This window comes from Emys orbicularis, chromosome 12 (genome assembly GCF_028017835.1).
Source record: "Emys orbicularis isolate rEmyOrb1 chromosome 12, rEmyOrb1.hap1, whole genome shotgun sequence".
Taxonomy (NCBI): Eukaryota; Metazoa; Chordata; order Testudines; family Emydidae; genus Emys; species Emys orbicularis.
In genome coordinates, this window is record NC_088694.1 from 25,881,030 (window position 1) to 25,905,142 (window position 24,113).

Genomic DNA, 24,113 nt, shown 5'->3' on the forward strand with positions numbered 1-24,113 from the left:
CAGTCCAGGTGTTTGGATTTGGGATTGTAGTTCCTTTACCTCTCAGTTTCTCCATCTGTAAAATGGGGATAGATCTTTGTAAAGCACTTTGAGATCCTCAAGGAAAGATGCTAAATAGAGGCCAAACATTATCCACCAGGGAGTATTTATTACAGTTAATTATTATTCTTTGTAGATCACCAACAACGTGCTGGGTGTTTTGCTATCCAGACACTTAGCTAGGGACCAGCACATTCATTTCATAGGTGAACTAATCTCTGGGGATGTCTACACTGCAGCTCGGGCAGACATCTCTACATTAGCTCTGATTGAGCTTGCACCTTAAAAAAAGAAGTACTGCCATGGTAGGGTGAGCGGTGGGAGGGGCTAGCCACTCCGAGTATATACATAGTGTCTTGGACAGGTTTGCCCTTGTGGCAGCTAGCCTCTCCTGACACTTATGCCGCTGCGGCTATTTTTATTGGCCTAGCTTGATCAGAGCTAGCAGGGATATGTCTGTTCAATATCTTCATCAATGATTTGGATAATGGCATAGAGAGTACACTTCTAAAGTGTGCAGACAATACCAAGCTGGGAGGGGTTGCAAGTGCTTTGAAAGAAAATTCAAAATGGTCTGGACAAACTGGAGAAATGGTCTGAAGTAAATAGGATGAAATTCAATAAGGACAAATGCAAAATACTACACTTAGGAGATCAGTTGCACACATACAAAATGGGAAATGACTGCCTAGGAAGGAGTACTGCGGAAAGGGATCTGGGGGTCATAGTGGATCACAAGCTAAATATGAGTCAACAATGTAACACTGTTGCAAAAAACCCCAACCTCATTCTGGGATGTATTAGCAGGAGTATTGTAAGCAAGACACGAGAATTAATTCTTCTGCTCTACTCCATGCTGATAACTAGAGTACTGTGTCCAGTTCTGGGTGCCACATTTCAGGAAAGATGTGGACAAATTGGAGAAAATCCAGAGAAGAGAAACAAAAATGATTAAAGGTCTAAAAAACATGACCTATGAGGGAAGATTGAAAAAATTGGGTTTGTTTAGTCTGGAGAAGAGAAGACTGAAGGGAGGACATGATAACCGTTTTCAAGTACATAAAAGGTTGTTTCAAGGAGGAGGGAGAACTTCTGGGGATAGGACAAGAAGCAGTGGGCTTTAATTGCAGCAAGGGAGGTTTAGGCTGGACATTAGGAAAATCTTCAGGGTAGTTAAGCACTAGAACAAATTGCCTAGGGAGGCTGTAGAATCTCTGTCATTGGAGGTTTTTAAGAACAGGTTAGACAAACACCCGTCAGAATTGTCTAGCTATTACGTAGTCCTGCCTTGAGTGCAGGGGACTGGACTAGATGACATTCCAATCCTACACTTCTATGGTTCTGAGTTGGAGACTGCACCTTCCAACTCCAATATAGCCATACCCTGTGTCTGAGCCCAGATCTCTAGTGGGAACAGCTGGGTGTAGGGCAGAGGGAATTCTTAGCTTGTGCTCAACCCCAGACTAAGGTTACTGTCTAAAATCTCAATCCAGCTCCCAATTAAGTAAATGGGAGAGTTTCCCTGGACTTCACTAGGAGTTGATCCAGACACTAAGTATGAATGATCTCTGAGATGTGCTGGAAGATCCCAGTATACAACATTCACTTCCATTTCCACAGCTTTATTGGCATGACAAAGGATACCAATGTTACCAAAGGGAACACGCCTAGTGTCTTGATCAAACTCAGCCCTGGTGTAACTGTTGCTTCACTGGACTTCCACCTGCCTAAACAAGGGCTGACTTTGTCCCTCCGAACTTGAGACAGGTTTTGCAGCAGTGATGGGGTTCTGTAGACCATTGACCCACCCCCCCAAGTCACAGCAAGCACTGATGCTAATGCAGGACTTGTCCCAGCCTGTCCCTCTGGTGTGTCTGTCCATGTGTGATTCGGTGGCAGGTTGTGAGGCTGTTTGTGATGTTGCCTGTTGTCCTCCCAAAGTTGGGCACGGTTTTTCTTCCTCGCTTTGGCCATTTCTAAGAGCTCCCCAAAGCCTCTTTCATACTTTGTCCAGTGAAGCGGACAATGGTTTCTCTCCATTCCAGTGTCTCTCATGTCATGCTGATTTGCAAGGCTGCCACCTAGCCAACAGAGATGAGCCCAAGTCGCCGAGTTTTATTTAGATTTGGATATATAGCCAAACTTCCCTAAAGTCTGAGGCTCTTCAGATTTTGGTTTCTGGTTCAGCCCTTTATAGCTATGGGTACTAACAGCCAAGTTCTGATTTGAAAGTGATCCAGGCCTGAATCTTTCCAAATTCTGAACATCCACATTTTGCAGCTGACCCCATCTGTTTAACGGGCCAAACCAAAGCCCCAGATCTGACCCCTCTTAACTTTAGGGAGATTCTGAATCCAGATTCTCACAGTGATGCATCTTGGATCCATGTCTTGTAGTAAGGTATCTGCTGGAGACAATATTCTGGGTAGGGTCTCAGATCCTGTGGTAATGGGCACAACATACGAATAGACTAGAATAGAGGAACCAGCATTTTGTGTCTTTGCAGCATTCACTCCAGCAGGCAGCGTGTTGTCTTTTTAAGGTGAAGCAAATACTGTTCGTCTTTGACTAGGATCGGTTGTGTCATGGCTCCGTTGTTGAAATATGGGGGGTTAGTGCAGGCAAGGCCATGCGGTGGTAACACGGGTTCAATGGTGGTAGTATGGGCATAGACCAGGCTCAGGCTGTTGTCTAGCCTTGTTCTGAGCAGGATTAGGTGATGACCTGATTAAAATACCCTCTCCCTGTCTACACCAGCGCTCCCACTCTGCTAGCACCAGTGGAACCGAGCTGATGCCAGAGCAAAGGCAGGAGATGGGCTGCGAATGCTCGGGGCAGGTGCAGCTTGGTAAGAATGGAGTGTCTCCTCATCTGATTGCTGATTTGCATCTGGCAGAGCTTTGGGATGAAAGGAGAATATGAAGCGTTGGCTGAGCTGATGCCAGAAGATGAGCCTTCATGCATGTGTTGCAATCAGCTGTGGGAATGGTCCTGACTCTACTCCTGTGCTCAGAGAGTTCCTGTGGATGCTGGCCTGTTGGTGCAGGTTATCTGCTGGGATTTTGTCCCATTCGTTACAGTCACTGGTAGTTGTTGAGCCTTCAGCATTTGCACCTGTGTATTATGATAGACTAAATGTGTCCAGCAGCTTCTTTGTGGCCTGAAAGAGTCCCGTGGAGCTTTGTCTTGTTGTATTTGTGCAGCCATCTTAGTGGCCAGCAAGGAGGAGGCAGTTTCTGCTATTCTGACACTTCAAGGGATCTCCAGAAAGGTGGCAGCAGAGAGGGTAGCAGCTGCAGTTCTGGGGGGGAACATCTGTTTGTCCCCCACTGTCTATAGTTCCTGTGGAATGACTGTGTTTAACAAGGCCCCGGGTCTTGTGCTTTAACCTTCTCCAACTCTTTCTTCCAGATATTTGGACAGTCCTCATTTATCCCACAGATATTTACACACGGAGAGCAGGTACCGTCCCTCTGACATTTTCCTGTCGCCCCCTGTGGATGTTTTTTCTGTTGCCTTCTATGGATGTCTCCCCCTGGACCAGTTTAATAAAGGCCGTGTGTCTGAGGGTGCAGCAAATCATAAGCAACTGTATCAGGGAGTGGCCTGTAGGGAGGGGTAGAGAAATGTTGTGGGGGAGAGACACAATAAATGTCCTACAGAAGCCTCTGGTGTCAGGACAGGGAGTGAATTCTTTGCTACACTGAAGCCACTAATGCATCTTCAGAGAAAGTCTCTTTGTGTTTCTTGGTCACAACCCTTTAGCCAGTCGTTTGACACGATAAAAACTTTGGGATATGGATTGTCTGGTGCTTGCATGATCCCAGTGTCCTGGATTTGGCAGAGCCAAAATGATCAGCATTCAAAACTCCAGCGTGGATCTTCCCAGCCCAGCTTGCTTTGGAGCTAAGATGGGAGCCAAGCAGCATCCATGAGATTGCATGTGTACTTTGAAATGTATGTCTGTGCATGTGAAAGATGAGAAGAGTGTATGTGTGAGAGAGGGAATGGGTGTGCCTGAGTGTAGGTGTGAGAACACCCCAGAGCCTCATCTCCCATGCAACCTTTCTGATCCAGTACCCACTGAGGTCAGTGCGGCTCCAGTGAGGGTTGATCAGACCCCTGGAGATCAGGGAAGGGGGCACTTTGAATAACTCCCAGGAGACATTGGAAAAAGGGTGAGAAAGAGTAGACAGTTGGGCGTGGAGGTAAATTACAGGGGTGGGGCTAAGAGAGAGAGAACTATTATTCTTGCAGTTAGACCAGAACACCTTGTTGACTATTTATCCGTATTTATTGGTATGTTTATTAATTTCAGTCCAGCTCTTATTTCATCTGAACCCCGCCTTAGTTAAAATCTGACATGATTCTCTGCTTCTAGGGCAAGATAATGCCAGCCCGGGATGGGCCCAGGGCATACAGGAAGCAGGGGCAGCTGGGATAGAGCCGGGGTGATGAAATGGGAAGCAGAGAATGGAGCAGCCTTCAGAGAGGCGTGGTCTCCAGGTCCCCACCTTCTACCTGACTATTCACAGCTATTCATTTAGCCATTGATGGCCCGACTGGGCTGAGTTCTTCACTACAGGGGTACTCAGGGGTGCAGGATCAAACTGATCACTGGATGTGGGACTTCCCCCCCCCCCTCCCCAGGGCACATTGGTAGGGACCTCGGCAGGTTTTTGAGCACTGATCAAGGAATTTAATTGTAACCCACCCCTTTCATGCCCCTGCTGAGCCACTCAGGGTGCTGTACAATAATTTGTAATGTGTGGAACTTCCCTGGGACCTTCCACTGAGGATCTCAAATCACTTTGCAGAGGCCAGTGAGTTAAGTCTCACAACACCCCAGCAAGATCGGCAAATAGGTGACTTGTGTCAGGCCAAAAATCCCAGTGAATGGAAGATTTTGGCTTAGAACCTGTCCCCCCCGCTGGCTCTGACCACTCCCCCATGCTGCCTTGCTACAGATAAAATTAAATCCATGTATAAACACCACACCTTGATAAAAACTGCCCTGATAGAGCTATGCACTCGGCAAGACAGGGTTGTTACAGGTAGTAGAGGGGAGGGAGCGGGTTCTGAATAGGAGGGCAGCTGACCCTGCCTCTCTTCCCCTGCAGACAAGGGAGGCAGAGCTGAGCGACCAGTACGAGACAGTGTGTGAATCAGCCTACAGTGAAGCCGAATCAGCTGCTGTGGAGGTGCTAGACCTGCCTCTGCCCAGCTACTTCCGCTCCCGGAGCCACAGCTACCTCCGAGCCATCCAGGCAGGCTGCTCCCAGGAAGAAGACACGGCCTCCATCCGATCCATCTCGCCGCCTCCTGCCAGCAGCATCAGCGGCAGCAGGACGCTCCCCAGCAACAGCAGTAAGTGCCATGGGGTGTGCATGGTGGAGGGGTCTGGGGTGGCAGGGAAGCCTTGGCACTGGGACTTGGGATTGGGGAAGCAGGCTCTGAATGAGACGGGAGCTGCAGGGCCAAGAATAGCTATTGTCTGAAATCAGAGACCCTGGCGGCTGATACTCTACTGGAACGTTGCCCCTTTGGGCAGCACAAAGTTAGCTATCTGGGGCTGCATTAAAATGGATACGGAGCTTTCGGGTCTGGGGTCAGTTACTTTAATGCTGCTGGGTGTGCTAGGTACGGCTCAGATGTTCTTGTTTGGTGCAGCTGAGCTGTCTACATCAACAGGTGTCCAGACAGCGATGTGGCCTTATCCACCTAACAGAGCCTTTGCCGTGACAGCCAGACTTGCTGAGTTTGCCTCATGCTCTGTACACCAGCTGGGAATTGAACTGGGGCCATAGGAAGCAGCTGTTCCATGTGAGGCTCTGGCTGAGCCAGTAGCAGCTGTACTAAGCCAGGGACCGCAGGGAAATTGCCTGCCATTGACAGAGGTTGTGGAGCCCATTGATACAGGAGCTGAAGTTAGAGATGTTCCAAGCGCTGCTGATAACTGGGGATGCTTGTACCTGAGCTTCATGGATGACCCCCATTTTGCATACCATCGGGCTCTGAAACCAGAGAGAGGGGTCCATTCCCTAATATGTCTTGGTATATGGATCAGGTTGGGATACACTAGCCAGCCAGTTAAATCCTTCATCATCCTTATCTTCCTCCTCCTCCTCTCTCCCGTGTGCCTGACTGTCATTCATGGAGCCAGCTTGGTGCAGCAGACAGAGGGTGAAGCCTTGCTCAGAGCATTCACCTTGAGACCTAAGAGTGTGAGAGTGTTTTTGCCCTGGGCGTCTGTTTTCCCAAGGGGATGAGATCTCAGCTGGTCTCATGGCTACAAGGAACTGGCATTTAAACAAGATGCAGAAGCATGTGGATAATGGAGGGGGTGGAGGTTAGAAGGTTTGACCCCCATTTCCTGGGTGCTAAAGGAACAGAGGTGGCATTTGTTACTAGCATGGTAACCCCTGTGGGGTCTCCCCATAGGAGCTCTGTGTGAGTCACACCTGGGGCTCTGTTAAAGTGTTTCCTGTGAATATGGTGCTAGTGAAAGGTGAAAGAGTGACAGCCCTGCAGACAGGCCCTGTATTCATCCATCAACAGATCGGGCAGCAGCAATGAAAGCGTCCCTCATGTTACTCCACCAATGGGCCCCAGCTATGATCCCGAGGGACCACCTTTAGTGATGGGGGGGAGCTCAGCTTCCATGGTCCATTCAAACCTGGGCATTCCTGACAAGGGGGCCCATTGGCACTAATTGGAGATGAGGATGGCTTTTGTGGTGTGGACACTTACCCACGAGGCCCTGGCCTGAGATTCATTGACCTTCTTTTACAAAGGCCATTAGAGAGCCCTGCAAAACTCATTGGTTCCACTTCACAGGGAGATCGTGGGAACAGCAGGTTTTGAATCACCTGCCTTTGCACCCTCTGAGTCTCACTCTGAATTTCAAGCTAAACAAGCCCTGGAACCTCAGAGTGCAGCCTTGAATTCCTATGCAGAGACATGAACCAGTCCACGTTTGCTGGGCTCAGGGCCTTGAAGTTGGCAGGCCTGGGCAGGGTTTGCAACACAACCCAAACTAATGTAACTGGCAGATTCTCTGTAATATGAAGTCTTTAAATCATTATTTGAGGATTTCAGTGACTCAGACAGAAGTCAGGGATCTATTGCGGGAGTGGGTGGGTGAGGTTCTGTGGCCTGCGATGTGCTGAAGGTCAGACTAGAACTAGATGATCATATTGGTCCCTTCTGGCCTTAAATTCTATGAGTCTAGTAGACTAAATGCAGGGAAACTTCCCAGTTTGTTGTGAACATTTTGCATATCTCAGGCTGTGGGGAGCTGGCAGAGTGAAGAGGCAGAGAAGCAGGTGAAAGATTAGAGGAAGAGAGGTGGGAGTGGCTGGTGATAGCTTAGGCCCAGATCAATGGAAGTTAGGGCCTTATGTACCTTTGAGGCTTGTTAGTCCTCTTTCAAAGTCACTTTAACCACCAGACAGCAGGGAATTTATCTACTGGCTGAACAGGCACCAGTTCCTTCATGTCTGTGGTGTACTTTGCCTATAGACATCCTACATACTCAGTATCATTTTATATATTATCCACTAGTGATGGGCTGGAACCAAAGCCCCAGATCCAAACATCCCTGAATTTGGGGTCAGATGGGAGCCAGATCTAACTCCAAACTTCAAGGCAACAATGAAGCAACCCAAACTTCAGACTCCCAATGCCCTGTGAATTTGGCTCCTCATCGTCACTTAGCAAATAATATGTTCAGATCCAGATTCCTCTGCTCATCTTTACTGCTCTTGGATGCAGCATTATTGGTTCCAGACAGACCCGTCTCTATCATTATGAGTATATTTGGTGTAAATCAGGAGTAGCTCCATTACCCTGGCGTACGTGAGAGACCTGACATACTTCTGATCTGGGATATGATTAGCAAAAGGCAAGTCTCAGGTATTCCAGGAAGATTGTAATAATGATGGTTCTGTTGTCGGGCAGTCCACAGGAGGTGACTGTGCTGCACTTAGATGGCAATTTTCCTCCCAAAGGGCTTGGTATATTTTACACACAGGAATGGCCTCACTCATCACTGAAAGGCAGCCACCTCTGAGGTGAGACCCAGCAGCTGTTAACACTGCACAGCAACTCTTTGGGACAATTTAGGACAGGAAGTGAAGAATACTGAAACCAATAATGCAGGGCAAGAAGTGAGGAGCATTCTAGGCAGTTGAAAACACAGTGGGAATTTCGGTAGGTGGAATGCTATGAGCCAAGTTGGAATTGGGCCAGATCAGCAGGAAGAGCAGTCTTGCAAAAAGTGTAATGGCATGTTTAATGATTACGAGTGCGCTTCGATTCTGGGGTGATGGGCGCCCTACCAAGGTGGGGTGGAAGTGACCAGGGCATCAGTCTTACATCTCGTCCAAAAGGCAGCCTGCCTGTCAGCCAGTCCCGCCAGCACCGCGCTGGGGAATGATGATTCATTCAGTACTGACTCTGTGGGAAGGATGCTTATTGCATGACAGACCACCAGCTGCTAGGTATAGATAGGAGGTCTCCCATTCCGATTGTAACTGATCTTGATGCTTTTAGCTTATGACAAGCACTCCTCAAGACGGCGTGGCCACAGAGATAGGCTGTAGCCACACCTGTGTGTGTATCAATGGCAAGTTTTAGAGTAGCAGCCGTGTTAGTCTGTATCCGCAAAAATAACAGGAGTACTTGTGGCACCTTAGAGACTAATTTGTTAGTCTCTAAGGTGCCACAAGTACTCCTGTTATTTTGGCAAGTTTTAGTTTGCAAGGGGGTTGAGGGTGGTAGGGGTTAGTTTGGTACCTTTATCTCAACTTCCTTTGGAACACCCAAAAGTGTGTGTATATCTTTAAATCCCTTGACGCGATGGCATCTCAGTTGTGCCTCTAGCTGTTCCTGGGTAACTGGAGAACACAGTTGGTTTGGGTCTGAATGGTTCCTTTGCCCCCCCACCCCCACCCCCCAGCACACTTGCTATTGTCATTCTCCATTGCCTTGCAAAGTTCACGGTGCGTCATGATGTTTGGGATGGCAGACAGCGGCGTGGTCTGCAGACAGAAGCTCCGGATTTTGTGGCTTTTCAGTTTCTAGATTTGGCTTGTCGCTTTGGCAGTGGGAAATAGCAACATCCACTGCTCGGCCTTGCAGAAAGGAGAGAGTGGACTGTGCTGGGATGCTAGTTCCGGTCCTCCCGAGTGGTGGCTACAGCACATGCTCTGGGCATGCAAGGAAGAGTTTTGAGAACCCAGGATAGGGGATGAAATTCCTAGATGCTAACAGCACCTGACCATGTACAGCAGGATCAGGAGCCTGAAATAACCAGAGGGCCTAGCACTGGCACTTGGGACGTGGTAATCCCCGAGGCCTGCAGTCATGCCAGCCAGGGGCCTGTAGCATGCAGGAGCACCAGAAGATTGCAGTATTGCCAGGAACCTACAGCAGTGCTGGGACCATGCAGGAGCATACAGTAATTCCAGCCCCGGGATCCTGCAGTAAGGGTATGTCTACACTACAGGATTAATTCGAATTTATATAATTCGAATTTAGGAAACCGATTTTGTAAATTCGAATGTATTCGGCCACACTAGGCACCATTAATTCGGTGGTGTGCGTCCAAGCTACCATAGTAGCATCGATTTCCAGAGCGTTGCATTGTGGGTAGCTTTTACATAGCTATCCCATAGTTCCCGCAGTCTCCACCCCCCTTGGAATTCTGGGTTGAGACCCCAGTGCATGATGGGGCAAAAAACATTGTCGCAGGTAGTTCTGGGTACAGCCTCCCCCTCCCTCACTGAAAGCAACGGCAGACAACCATTTCGCGCCTTTTTTCCTGAGTGAACTCTGCAGACTCCATTCTGCATCAAGCATGGATCCCGTTGTGCTCCAGAACGCAGTCTTGAACATTATAAACACCTCGCGCTTTCTCGTGGAGTTTATGCTTACACAGGACCAGAAAAAAGAGGCGAGGAGGAGGAGAAGGCGGCGATTGCAGCGCAGCGACCAGCGTGATGAGGACATGGACACGGACACAGAATTCTCTGAGACCGCGGGCCCCGGTGCTTTGGAGATTATGATGTTAATGGGCCAGGTTATAGGCTTTGAACGCCGATTCTGGGCCCGGGAAACAAGCACAGACTGGTGGGACCGCATAGTGTTGCAGGTGTGGGACGATTCCCAGTGGCTGAGAAACTTTCGCATGCGTAAGGGCACTTTCATGGAACTTTGTGACTTGCTTTCCCCTGCCCTGAAGTGCCAGAATACCAAGATGAGAGCAGCCCTCACAGTTGAGAAGCGAGTGGCGATAGCCCTGTGGAAGCTTGCAACGCCAGACAGCTACCGGTCAGTCGGGAATCAATTTGGAGTGGGCAAATCTACTGTGGGGGCTGCTGTGATGCAAGTAGCCAAAGCAATCACGGAGGTGCTGCTACGAAAGGTAGTGACTCTGGGAAATGTGCAGGTCATAGTGGATGGCTTTGCTGCAATGGGATTCCCTAACTGTGGTGGGGCAATAGATGGAACCCATATTCCTATCTTGGCACCGGAGCACCAGGGTACCCAGTACATAAACCGCAAGGGGTACTTCTCAATGGTGCTGCAAGCACTTGTGGATCACAAGGGACGTTTCACCAACATCCATGTGGGCTGGCCGGGAAGGGTTCATGACGCTCGCGTCTTCAGGAACACCAATCTGTTTAAACGGCTGCAGCAAGGGACTTACTTTCCGGACCAGAAAATAACCGTGGGGGATGTTGAAATGCCAATTGTTATTCTTGGGGACCCAGCCTACCCCTTAATGCCATGGCTCATGAAGCCATACACAGGCAGCCTGGACAGGAGTCAGGAGTTGTTCAACTACAGGCTGAGCAAGTGCAGAATGGTGGTAGAATGTGCATTTGGCCGTTTAAAAGGTCGCTGGCGATCCTTATTGACTCGCTCAGACCTCAGCCAAACCAATATCCCCATTGTTATTACTGCTTGCTGTGTGCTTCACAATCTCTGTGAGAGCAAGGGGGAGACCTTTATGGCAGGGTGGGAGGCTGAGGCAAATCGCCTGGCTGCTGATTACTCGCAGCCAGACACCAGGGCGATTAGAAGAGCACACGATGAAGCGCTGCGCATTAGGGAAGCTTTGAAAACCAGTTTCATGACTGGCCAGGCTACAGTGTGAAATTTATGTTTGTTTATCCTTCCTGAAAACCCGCCCCCTTTATTGACTCATTCTCTGTAAGGAACCCACCCTCCCCCTTCCCCCAGCTTGCTTTCAAAGGAAATAAAGTCACCATTGTTTAAAAATCATTTATTCTTTATGAATTGATTATAAAAAGAGGGAGAGAACCTGAGTGGGGTTTGGGAGGAGGATCAGCGGGAAGGAAAAGCCCAGTAAAAAAAAGTTAAGAAAATGGCAGCCTTTTGCTTGGGCTGTCCACTGGGGTGGAATGGGAGGGTGTACGGAGCCTCCCCCCCCGTGTTCTTACACATCTGGGTGTGGAGGCTATGGAAAATGGTGAGGAGGTAGGGGGGTTATACAGGGGCTGTAGCGGCACAGAACCTGAGTGGGGTTTGGGAGGAGGATCTGCGGGAAGGAAAAGCCCAGTAAAAAAAGGTTAAAAAAATGGCAGCCTTTTGCTTGGGCTGTCCACTGGGGTGGAATGGGAGGGTGTACGGAGCCTCCCCCCCCGTGTTCTTACACGTCTGGGTGTGGAGGCTATGGAACATGGTGAGGAGGTAGGGGGGTTATACAGGGGCTGTAGCGGCACTCGGTTCTCCAGCAGCCGTTCCTGAAGCTCCACCAGACGCCGGAGCATGTCTGTTTGCTCACGCAGCAGCCCCAGCGTTGCTTCCCGACTCCTCTGATCTTCCTGCCGCCACCTCTCATCTCGAGCGTCTCTCCTCTCCTCACGTTGGTCCCTTCTGTCCTCACGTTGGTCCCTCATGTCCTCACGTTGGTCCCTCATGTCCTCACGTTGGTCCCTCCTGTCCTCACGGTCACTGGCTTCTTTCCTATACTTGCAAACCGTCTCCTTCCACTCATTCAGATGAGCTCTTTCATTCCTGGTGGATTGCATGATTTCGGAAAACATCTCTTCTCTCGTTTTTTTTTTACGACGCCTTATCTGGGATAGCCTTCGGGAAGGAGGAGGGAGGCTTGAAACATTTGCACCTGCTGGAGGGAGTGAAAAAAGGAGAGAATTTTTTTAAAAGATACATTTTTCAGAACAATGCTTATACTCTTTCACGGTGTATACTATTCACATTACATAGCACATGTGATTTCTGTGCAAGGTCGCATTTTGCCTCTTAATATTGAGTGCCTGTGGCTTTGCTGCTAGAGATCACAGACGCAGGTCGGGGCAACAGAATTCACCTTGCATGCTGCCATGGTAAGCCACTGTCTTTAGGCTTCTGCGCCCTGCTTTCCCACATACCAAGCAAAGCCCGTTGTGCTGCAGTTTTCCTGTTAGCTTGTTTTCTGCTGCTGAAGGTTAACACCCCCCCCCCCATCCAATTCTCTGGGATGAGTGCTTTATCCCTCCCCCCACCGCGTGGCTGGTATCAGGGAAGATCCCTGCAGGAACCAAACTAACACCCCCCCCCCCCGCCATGAATTCTCTGGGATGAGTGCTTTATCCCTCCCCCCACCGCGTGGCTGGTATCAGGGAAGATCCCTGCAGGAACCAAACTAACACCCCCCCCCCACCCGCCATGAATTCTCTGGGATGAGTGCTTTATCCCTCCCCCCACCGCGTGGCTGGTATCAGGGAAGATCCCTGCAGGAACCAAACTAACACCCCCCCCCCCCACCCGCCATGAATTCTCTGGGATGAGTGCTTTATCCCTCCCCCCACCGCGTGGCTGGTATCAGGGAAGATCCCTGCAGGAACCAAACTAACACCCCCCCCCCCCACCCGCCATGAATTCTCTGGGATGAGTGCTTTATCCCTCCCCCCACCGCCTGGCTGGTATCAGGGAAGATCCCTGCAGGAACCAAACTAACACCCCCCCCCACCCGCCATGAATTCTCTGGGATGAGTGCTTTATCCCTCCCCCCACCGCGTGGCTGGTATCAGGGAAGATCCCTGCAGGAACCAAACTAACACCCCCCCGCCCCCACCCGCCATGAATTCTCTGGGATGAGTGCTTTATCCCTCCCCCCACCGCCTGGCTGGTATCAGGGAAGATCCCTGCTAGCAAAACGCGAAAAGCTCTGGGCCAATCCTCCCCCCCCCTCCTTGCACTTGGCTAAATGCAGGGAAGGATTTCTTTTCAGCCACAGGCAAACAGCCCAGTAGGAACGGCCACCTCAGTCCCCTTAATTAAATTCCCTTATTTCAACCAGGTTACCCTAAGCGATATCACTCTCCTGAGGATTACACAGCAAGATAAAGAACGGATGTTGCTTGAATGCCAGCAAACACCGGGACCATATGCTGCCAGGCTCTGTCAGGCAATGATACCAGATTACTTGCTACTAGCATGGCGTGGTCAAGTGTCCTACCATGGAGGACGGAATAAGGCTGCACTGCCCAGAAACCTTGTGGCAAGGCTTTTGGAGTACCTCCAGGAGAGCTTCATGGAGATGTCCCTGGAGGATTTCCGCTCCATCCCCAGACATGTTAACAGACTTTTCCAGTAGCTGTACTGGCTGCGAATGCATCCCAAGTGCTCAGGGCAAATTAATCATTAAAAATGCTTGCTTTTAAACCATGTTTTATATTTTAAAAGGTAAACTCACCTGAGGTCCCTTCCATGGGGTCATGGTCTTGGGTGCTGGCTTGGGAGGCTTGGGAGGGTACTTCAGTCAGGGTGAGAAACAGTTCCTGGCTGTTGGGGAGAACGGAGAGCTGGGTGCTCTCTGCCAGCTCGTCCTCCTCCTCCTCCTCTTCCCCTTCCGCGGAATCATCAGGTGTCCCTGATGAGATTATCCCCAGCTCGGAATCCACAGTCAGAGGTGGGGTAGTGGTGGCGGCCCCCCCTAGAAATGCATTTAGCTCAGCGTAGAAGCGGCATGTCCGCGGCTCTGACCCGGAGCGACCGTTTGCCTCCTTTGCTTTTTGATAGGCTTGTCTGAGCTCCTTGACTTTCACGCGGCACTGATCTGTGTCCCTATTGTGGCCTCTCTCCATCATGCCCTTGGAAATTTTTTCATAAGTTTTGGCATTTCGTCTTTTCGAACGCAGTTCAGCTAGCACTGAATCCTCTCCCCATATAGAGATCAAATCCAGTACCTCCTGTACGGTCCATGCTGGTGCTCTTTTTCGATTATCAGCCTGCATGGTTACCTGTGCTGATGAGCTCTCTGTGGTCACCTGTGCTCTCCACGCTGTGCAAACAGGAAATGAAATTCAAATGTTCCCGGGGCTTTTCCTGTCCACCTGGCCAGTGCATGCGAGTTCAGATTGCTGGCCAGAGCGGTCACAATGGTGCACTGTGGGATAGCTCCTGGAGGCCAATAACATCGAATTGCGGCCACACTAACGCTAATTCGAATTGACAAATTCGATTTTGGCGCTACTCCGCTCGTCGGGGTGGAGTACAGAAATCGAATTAAAGGGCCCTTTAATTCGAATTAAATGGCTTCGTTGTGTGGACGGTTCCAGAGTTAATTCGAATTAAAGCCACTAAATCCGAATTAAAGGTGTAGTGTAGACCAGGCCTAACAGAACAGCCAGCAATGCCAGACCCCTCCATTAACATATACCAAACTATGGTAACACAGAGAGCCAGCAACAATCCCTTCTGCTAATGAGGAACTTGAAGGGCAGCCTAGTAACATTGGTGATGGGCGAGGCTGGCTGCTGCCAGGCCCACTAGCCCAGGGAGACACGTGCACAGACCCTTTCCTGCTTCTCTTCTTCTTCGCTTGTCTATCGCTCCACAGCTGCATGCAGCACTTCCCCTAGTAAGTAATGACACAGTCCCTGCTCCGAAGAGATTACACGCAATACCGATCAAGGCGAGACAGGGCCCTGGAAGAGATAACAGGGATGGGGTGATTAAGGGAGGGTGGGATAAACAGAGGAAGGTTATGGGGCTGCTTGGCTTCCCACGCCGCATGCTCCCCTTCCAGGCCCTGCACATCTCCAGTCCTGCCTGCACCCCTCCCCCAGCCCTGCTTGTCTCTGCATCCACTCTCCTGATTGCTCCCCTTTCGTTATCGCCTTCTCAGCTTCCCACCTTCTCTCATGCCTCCCTGTATGCCCGGAGCTTGCCGCTCCCTGTGAGCCCAGCCTGCTGCCTCTCCTCCTTCAAACCCGTCAGCACCCATCTCCTCCCCCAGAGCTAGCCTGACGCTGGTCTCAGCACTGCTGTATATCAGGACTAACTCCACTGACATCTGTGGGGCATTACAGCAGTGCTTCCCAGTGGTAGGGTTTGCACTGGGTCCCCTGGATTAATTGGCTTTGTTTCTATGTCTGCTGGCAGAGGCACCTAGAGCCTTGCACAGGCAGGGGCAGCTCTATGTTTTTTGCTGCCCCAAGCATGGCAGTCAGGTGGCTTTCGGCGGCGCCCCTGTGGACGGTCCGCTGGTCACGCCGAGGTGGCATGCCTGCGGGAGGACCTCCCACAGGCATGCCGTCGAAGGCAGCCTGACTGCGGCCCTCACAGCGACCGGCAGGCCGCCCCCCGCGGCTTGCTGCCCCAGGCACGCGCTTGCTGTGCTGGTGCCTGGAGCCGCCGCTGTGGACAGGTTCCTCTTAACCTGGTTGTATCGATCTAAATCAGTGCCTAAGACTAGTGTGTAGGATTCAGAGTCAGGCACAGTGTCTACGCCATGCTGAGCCTTACCTGTCATCTGTGTACACTGCTGGGCTGAGTTAGACTGTTTGAGTGAGCCTAAATCTCCTCTCACTTGGGCCAGTGTGACACTGATCTGAGTCCAGGAATGGTTCTGCTTTGCACCAGTGTAGGTGGGAGAAGAAGCAGGCCTCCTGCCTGTATGGATGTGCTGTGAAGTGTTGTGTACATCAGCAGAGCTGTATCAGGGATGGCTATGAAGACGCCCAGCACTCAAACCTCTGGCTCGAGGCCCTTGGTTCTGTGATTGGGGGTGATTTAGGAAAGAGGGAGATCAGGGAATATAAGTGATGTGGGGGAGCCAAGCTTTAAAATTAAACAGCATCACTGAGACTCAGGCCCCAGCTGATTAAAGCCGGCGTGCTCTCCCTCCTTCCTGATTTCATGGAGTACTCGCAGCTTTCCACCTGTTGGGTAGGTGTGTGTGCATGGGTGTGTGTGTGTGTTGGGGGTGAGGTTTGGCAGCCATCACACCTTTGATCAGCCGTACCACTCCAGTTCCTCCTGCAAATGCATGTGTCAGTTGCACATTACATGGCAATTAGCTCACATTTCACAGCCAGCAAGACAGATGATGAGCTGCCCTTGATCTAGCCTCAAACAGAGTCTCTGTGCCTTGCAAAGCATGAGACGAACAAAGCCCTGGTGAAAGCTATTCAGCTAATTGCGACAGCCATTCTGGAGCCTTTGCTGTAACAAAGGGCTCCCTCTCATCCCCCGCCCTAGTTCCCTCTCATTAGAAGCAAAGCTGGGCAACTTCATGCCCAATATTCCTCTGCTGAACAGCAGAGAGAGCCATGTTCAGAGAGGGCTGCCGAATGTTTCTGTCTGGGGGGTGGAGGAAGATTTTCTTTGACAGTTACCTGACAAGGTGAGATCCCAGCTCCACGAACTCCATCTCCTCATCAAACACCTGAAACAGCACAAAGACCATGGACAAAGGGAACTTCCCACCTGCCCGCTCTCAGAACTCCCAGCCCTGTGACAAAAAGGAAACACACATGCCTTCAGCCTTCCTGCCACAGGAGTAAAAGCCACTGACGGACTATGGCAAATACACCTACTGAGAGTAATTAAACCCGCTTTTGCCAGGCCTTCTGGGTTACAGCTTGAAAGCCTAGACAAAAGGAGGGGTCTCCTAGAATAACAGTGAGGTAATTCTATTTATGGCAACATCATTTGGTGGGAATAATGTCCTGGCTTGGTCCATGAAGGTAGACTCCCGACTGGCGGGAAACCCTGGCATCATGAACTTTTCCAGTATAGCCCATCCTGGTGTCCGTAAATCGTCCTCTGTGGTCCACCAGAGCCTGCGTGCTAATGGAGTAGTGCCCTTTGTGGTGTATGTGCTCCTTGAGAAGGGCAAGTGATAGGCACATGACAACAATGGGCCTGGCACAGCTTGGAAACCCCATTCTCTCAAAACCAGCAGTTACTTCAAGGATATTGATTATACCAGTCACCTCTGGGTAAATCACATGCCTGAATGCCTCCAAAACCTCCGCCACCACTTTACCCACAGTCGACTTTCCAGCACCTAACTGGTTAGCAATGGATCTGTAGCAGTCTAGGGTAATCAGCTTCCAGAGATTGTTATAGCAACCCGCTTCTGAATGGGCCAGGCCACCCTCATGCGTGTGTCATGATGCTGGAGGCTCTGAGCAAGCTCTCATAAAGCTCCAGAAACGTAGCTTTCTTCATGTGAAAGTTCCTTCCTGGACCCACTGCTGGTCATCCCAGGTCCGCATGAAGATGTGATCCCATCAGTCTGTGCTTGGGACCCTGCTCCAGAAGCACTGGGCTATGTAGGGGCCTGCTAAGCATCCATGAGGTGACAGGAGGCAGAATTAAGGGATCTTCCCTTCCTGGCCTGTCTGGGTATATAATGGGGTCCCCTCATCCCTCACATTTGAGGAATCAAAACTGAAAAGCAGCTGTACTGAGCAAACTCATCAGAGAGCACAGTTCAGAGGCTGTAGGCGAAAGACTGAAGCTCAGGAGCAGAGACCATAGCAGCTCCATTACTACTCATATATCAACCAGAGCTGACCCATGCCAGCCTTCAAAGGGAGAAATTATTTTTCCCTTCAGATTTTCTTCTTCTTGTTGACCTAGATTTCACGTTCCAGAAATAGCTTTCTCTGGCATACCAGCAGAAAGGGATTAGGTTTTGTGTGTGTGTGTGAGAGAGAGAGAGCAATTTATGTTCCATGCTGTGTGTGTATAAGGGACACAGAGAGATCTGTATGTTCCATGCTGTGTGTGTAGGAGAATGGGATCTATGGGTATTTTTATGTATATTTTTTCTCTCTCGTGCCCTTTCCCTACTATGGTGGAAACTAGGCTAGCAATAACTGTGCTCTAGACACTCCCTTTCCCCAGGAAGTCAATAGCATTGTTCTGTTTCATAGTTAAAATGGCGTTTTCAGCCATCAACAAAAAAAACTCTGTCCCCCCGGGTCAGTGAAACCAAGTTCGAAATGCACTTTGCTATCACGGTTTCAGCCTTAGCGTGGCCAGGACCTCTATTTGGGAATGTTTCCTCCTTGGTGCTCTGTGTATGTGTGGGTGTTTCTGGGACCCCAGCATCCTGGCTGGTACATGGCCTGGAGTAGTAGGGGGAAAAATGTGTATCTTACACAGAATCCTCTCCAAATGGTAACAAGTTGCAGACAACAGGGGACGCTGCATTGCACCCCCAGGCACAGACAGTATCAGTGCAATATGCACGGTAGCTGCCCACAGAAGGGGCACACGCATGGAAAAGTGGTTGTGGCCACAGGATCCAGGCCAGCACTGCATGTTTGCCCCAGCAGTGTGAGCATTGCAGACAGGATGGAAATGAAGTAGCTGGGGACACTTTACGTTAGATGCTATAACTATGGGAGCCCGGTGCCCCTGGACAGTGGAAGCCACAGGGGGATCAGAGGCCCAGGCAGTAGATATAACATCCCAGGGCCTTCTATATGATGAGAAATTAAAAAGACTGGGACTGTTCTGCTTAGAAAAGAGATGACTAAGGAGGGATATGATAGAGGTCTATAAAATCATGACTGGTGTGGAGAACGTGAATAAGAAGTGTTATTTACCCCTTCACATAGCACTAGACCTAGAGGTCATCCAATGAAATGAATAGACAGCAGGTTTAAAACAAGCATAAGAAAGTACTTCTTCACACAACGCACAGTCAACCTGTGGAACTCATTGCCAGGGGATGTTGTGAAGGTCAAAAGTATAACTGGGTTCAAAAAGGAATGAGATACGTTCATAGAGGATGGGTGGGTCCATCAATGGCTATTATCCAGGACAATCAGGGACACAACATCATGCTCTAGATGTCCCTAAGCCTCTAACTGTGAGAAGCTAGGCCTGGATGACAGGGGATGGATCACGGATAAATTGCCCTGTGCTGTTCATTCCCTCTGAAGCACCTGGCACTGGCTACTGTCAGAGATGGGATGCTGGGCTAGATGAAACATTGTGAATGTGGCCATTCTTATGGAGCGTCCAGGAGGTCTCCAGGGCTGACACGCCTGAAGATAGAGTAGCCTTTATGGCTGTTTTGCCAGGCTCACAGTTGCAGTACACATAAGTTGCACTTACGTGTCACTTTGATGCAGCAAACTGTGCTGTTGAGCTGCTCTCAATCTCTTCCTGACTGCTACCACTAGGCCATGCTGCCTCCTGACCAATGCAGTTACCAGCAGGGATGGATTCCGAGCCTGCTATTCACCACTCCCTGCTGCTGGTCACAGGCTGGCCTGGTTCCAGCTCGTTATGTTCCATGTTGCTGCTGTGTCCCTTGAACTGTTCTCCTAGATGGTGGTACAAGCTGCCTTCCCTTTCACCTTCTAACAGCCATGAGCACTGGGCTGCTTGTGCCTGCACCATTCTGCACTATTTGGGAGGTGGCTGGTCCAAGGTGCTGCGCACACCCTTTATGGGCATGTTTGTGGTTTCTGCAATTACCTCATGTAATTCTACCTCTGCTCTCAGCATGCATATTCCTCTCTGTCTGTGTGCGTCCCTTTCTGCTCTGGATAGATGGGTCTTTCTCTCTGACCCCCTGGGCCAGATTCTCTCTTGTGAGCTGGCCTCATTACACTGCCCTAGTGGTACAAAGGAGCTGGAAAGCAACTGGATCTCCTCAGCTACTGTGGTGCCAGTTAGTACTACCAGCTCCTATGTCACCCCCTTCTGCAGGGGTCATGTGGGAAGGGACCTGAGCTCACTGCAATTGCATTCTGCCTCTTCTCAACTGCGTAGAGTCCCTTCAGGGCCATGGGCCTGCTGGCATTGTGTAAAGCAGCCCCCGTGCTGCTCTGCTCTACACTGGGGCCAAGAGAACTGGGCCGCCAGTATCAGGGAGTCACAACTGACTTCTGTGCAGCCCTCCTCTGAGCTGTGCCCAACTTCCATCTCTGTGTCTCCACCTTGGGGCCTCTCTTCTATGGCACTGCCATGATTGTACTTTTCATTTACAGGGACCTAAGAAAACCAAATGTGCCTGCTATGAAATGCTGAAGTTCACAGAGTCCGATCGTACTGGGAGATTCATGCAAGTACCTTCCAGTTCATTCAGCAGGAGCAGAGTGCATGCATCTCCCAGGGTAATAAGGCTGACTGGGAATTACTCTTCGTGAGTCTGTCCCGTGCATACATGTGTTTTTCTCTCCCTTGCTCTGTCCTCTGTCGCCCGCTGGGCTGTTTCTCTCTCTTGCTTCAGTGCCTTCCTGTTGCTTTCCATCTGATGAGTCACTGTCTGAGTATCAATAAGGATTCAGAAGGAGAACAAGTTACATATTTTAAAAGAGGGACAGAGCCCTGTCTATGCAACAATCCCTCCACCAGGGGTCATTCTGCATTTCCAGGATCTACACCTGCCTCATAGGCAGGAAACAATTGAATCGACATGTGCTTTGTTTTCCTTGGCAAACTATAGTGAGGTCCTGGAGCTACTAGGATTACACTCAGATCCAAAGTTGTGTGAGTCAGGTCTGGATCCGAGCCTCTGCAGAGCTCAGAAAGGGGTAGCTGGGTCCCAGGCAGGGTTCTCCTTTGGGCCCATCTTCCTGTTTGGCTTTTGATACTAGCTCAGACACATCAATAATGATTCCATTGCTGGAAATCAGAAAGCATGTCCAAAGTACAGATCCTATCTCACTAATGCCTGCCTTGAATAGGAAGTATCTGAGTCGAGTGGGGGAAGTTACCAATGGACTCTCAGATTTCTCTTCACTTTAAAAGCCAGTTTGCTCATCTCTGCAGAGAGTAGTGCAATCAGAGTCATAAATAAATCAGAGCTCTCAAGGACTTATTGTAACAGCAAGTAATTCAAGCAGTACACACACTCCCTGCCTGGGCAGTCCAGGGAACCAGACTACCTGTGGAACCAGAATCCCATGACAGGCTAGACCTCCTGTAAACAAGCTTGTCAAGGCAGAGCTGCTGCTCACACAACCATGGTCACTGGCATGGCAGCCTAGGAACATAGGCGCGGCCATCCTGGTCAGACTGTGGCATGGGTGTAGTCAGACAATCACCTGGTTTTGCAAAGGCATTAACTTGATGATCAAACAGACCTTCCCCATCTGCTAGGATCCTACCAGCCTCAGCACATAGATTTTCATTTCTCAGGAGCAGTTGCAGCAGAGCCAGGACAGGAGCAGCTAGAGGCCCAGACTTGGACCCTGCCGAGGCGGAACTCTCCGTTCCAGGAGTCCCAGATTCCAGGGGTTAGTGAGTCTGTTCCCAAGGGGGCAGTTTGGTTTTTCTTGGTTCAGTTCTGCTCCTGGGTGGGCGAGGCTTATGTATGGGTTGAGTCTGATCAGCCGTTGTGTTCCTGGAAGGGCTGGATAAGCTTGTTTTATGGATTCCCTTCCTCCCACTCCAGCAATCCTAACTGTAACCCCATGTTTCAGGGCTGCATCTCACAGGGTTTAATGTAAGGCATAAAACCAGGTCCACACGTGACTGCAGGTGCTGTCAAGACAAATGAGAATTAAGCTAAATTCTCCCCCCATGATGGAGGCCTCCTCAGATGGAGGTGCATGGGAGGGAGAAGCAGTGAGCACAAAGACCCAGCCACTTCCATTTTCCTTTCCTCTCCTGTCTGTCTGTCTCTCCTCTAGAGAAAGACTTTCCTCTATGCCAGAACTTGAAAGGCCAGACCCTGCTCTCAGTTACACCACCATAAACCAGGAGTAACCCCATTCTTCTTACTGGAGTTGTTCTAGATTTACACCACCACAGCTGTGAGCAGAATCCAGACCCCAGTGTCAGCACGAAGTCCAGCATCAAGTGTGACCTGAATCTGGCCCTGCACAAAAAGCCACGAGTGGAAACGCAGGTCTGAGCGAGTCCTGAAAGTCTGTGCCCGTCTCTCAAAGAGGAGAGTAGTGAGGAAATCTTGCTGTACTCGACTGGCAAGGAGCTGGGCCATCCCCAGCAGAACTCAGCCCTTCACCCTGAGAAAGCTTGGGATTATATAACCCCTCCCCCACCCGTGGGGAAAGGAGCAGCTTGAGGAGAATGGGGGCTTGGAAGAGGCCCCTCAGCCAAAAAGCCTTTTGTGTGTGTGAGAGATTCTCTGGGCGAAGAGTCGTGCTGAGGACGTTGTCACCATGGCACCCCGCTCTTTGTCACTCACTGGAGCTGTCAGCTCAGAGCGCCTGAGCCCGGCTGGCAGCTCCGGGACAATTCGTCTCGGCTGTGAAGCTGGGGTGGGAAAGGCAGTTTTTGTTTGGCAGAATTTCTCCTCCAAACTCCCAATTTTGTTTGCAGTGATCTGTCCGCCCCCTCCCCCTTCCCCCATCCACCCCACTGAATCCCCAAGGAAGGGCTGTTTTCGGAAGCCACCTTTGCACATTTTTCCATCCCAAATGTGCTGCAGAACGCCTTGAACATCAAGCCAGTTTGTGTGTCGTGACGACTGTCCTGCCCCTCAGTCAGTGTAGAGCGGTGACACTCTCCCTCTGCCCACCCCAGACTGCACGGTGCCTCCTTGCAAGTGCCTCAGTTCTCATGAGCGTGGGCTCCAGTTTCAGGCAGTATCCCACTTCCAGATGCCATGCCGCTTCTCTCCCTCCTTGCTCTCTTACTTATGGGTGTATTTGCCTGCACCACAGACCATGGCACAAACCCAGCCAGGCTGTGGAGTGAGGTGTATGTAACCAGGTGCCATATGCCCAAGTGGATGAGATCTGGGGTCAACTGTAAGTTAATTAAGGCCAGAGGTTCCCAAGCCGGGGTTCATGGAGCACTTGCCAGTGATCCACAGGGAGCCGGCTGGTTACATGTTGCAGGGTTTCCAGGTAAGAGTAACAAAATATATGGGAGGGGAGCAAAAACAGACACTGGCTTCCAGGGTTAACATTATTCACAAAGGACAAGTCTTACTGCCCTGAAGTGTTAAACGTCCATTAAACTCTGCCCTAATCTGACTGCTCCATGTAAGGAAATGTCGCCATGGAGATGATCTGAGAGACCAGTGAATGTAAAGGGTTGGGTCCACAAGACAGTCTATTAACATATGTTCCACATTGTGAAAAAGTTTGGAAAGAGCCTGTTTGGGCAAAGTTTAAGGACTGGATGGAATATCAAGAGGTTAAAAGGATTTAATTAAACAGTAATTGTTTCTCACCCTTTCTCCTGTTTCTTTGTCTACATTTACCTACACATTGGTCCAGATTCTGAAACATATTTAGGCTCCTAACAGCCATTGAAATCAGTGGAAGTTAGGAGCCTAAATACATTTGAGGATCTGGGCCTTAGACTGTAAACTATTCAGGGCAGGGATTTGGCTGGTGATCTCCTTGAACGATGGAGGATGATCAAGAGTCCATGCTGTCCTTTCTAGATCTGTCTACTGTCTTCGATACCATTAATCATGAGGTTTTATTGACATATCTGTTTGTCACCCTCCTTGTCTGTCCTGCCCTCAATACCCGTAGTCACCAGCAAGTCTAGATGGAGTTACTTGAGTGGTTGGGTTCTTTCCTGTTTTAAGGTAGTGTTGGGCATTTGCTCCTGTGGCATCAATGACCCCTGTGGGGTGCCAGAATGGCCAGTTTTGCCATTCCTCCTGTTCAACATATGTACAAGGACATTGGGAGAGTTAGTGAGGAGATACAGGCAGCAGTGTATTCAGTATGCTTGATGACACCCTGTTCTATGTCTCCATCACTCCTGTCCCAGCCAGTGCAGTGGAACAAATGATCCAGTGTCTATATGAGCTTGGGGCTTGGAGAAAGTTAGCTGGCTACAGTTCAGTCTGGATAAAATGG

The 24,113-nt window shown here is 50.1% G+C and overlaps 1 protein-coding gene across 3 annotated transcripts in view; it reads left to right on the forward strand.

The window, feature by feature from the left end:
* DLGAP4 (DLG associated protein 4) overlaps positions 1-24,113 on the forward strand; it is a 114,947-nt gene that overhangs the window by 24,951 nt on the left and 65,883 nt on the right. Inside the window, exons 5-6 of one of the 3 annotated variants that reach the window (XM_065414922.1) lie at positions 3,451-3,501; positions 5,160-5,397. In XM_065414922.1, coding sequence (XP_065270994.1) covers positions 3,451-3,501; positions 5,160-5,397 — 289 coding nt within the window. Of the gene's footprint in view, positions 1-3,450; positions 3,502-5,159; positions 5,407-24,113 lie in introns of all 3 variants that reach the window. The other 2 variants (XM_065414921.1, XM_065414923.1) reach the window with 2 other exon arrangements.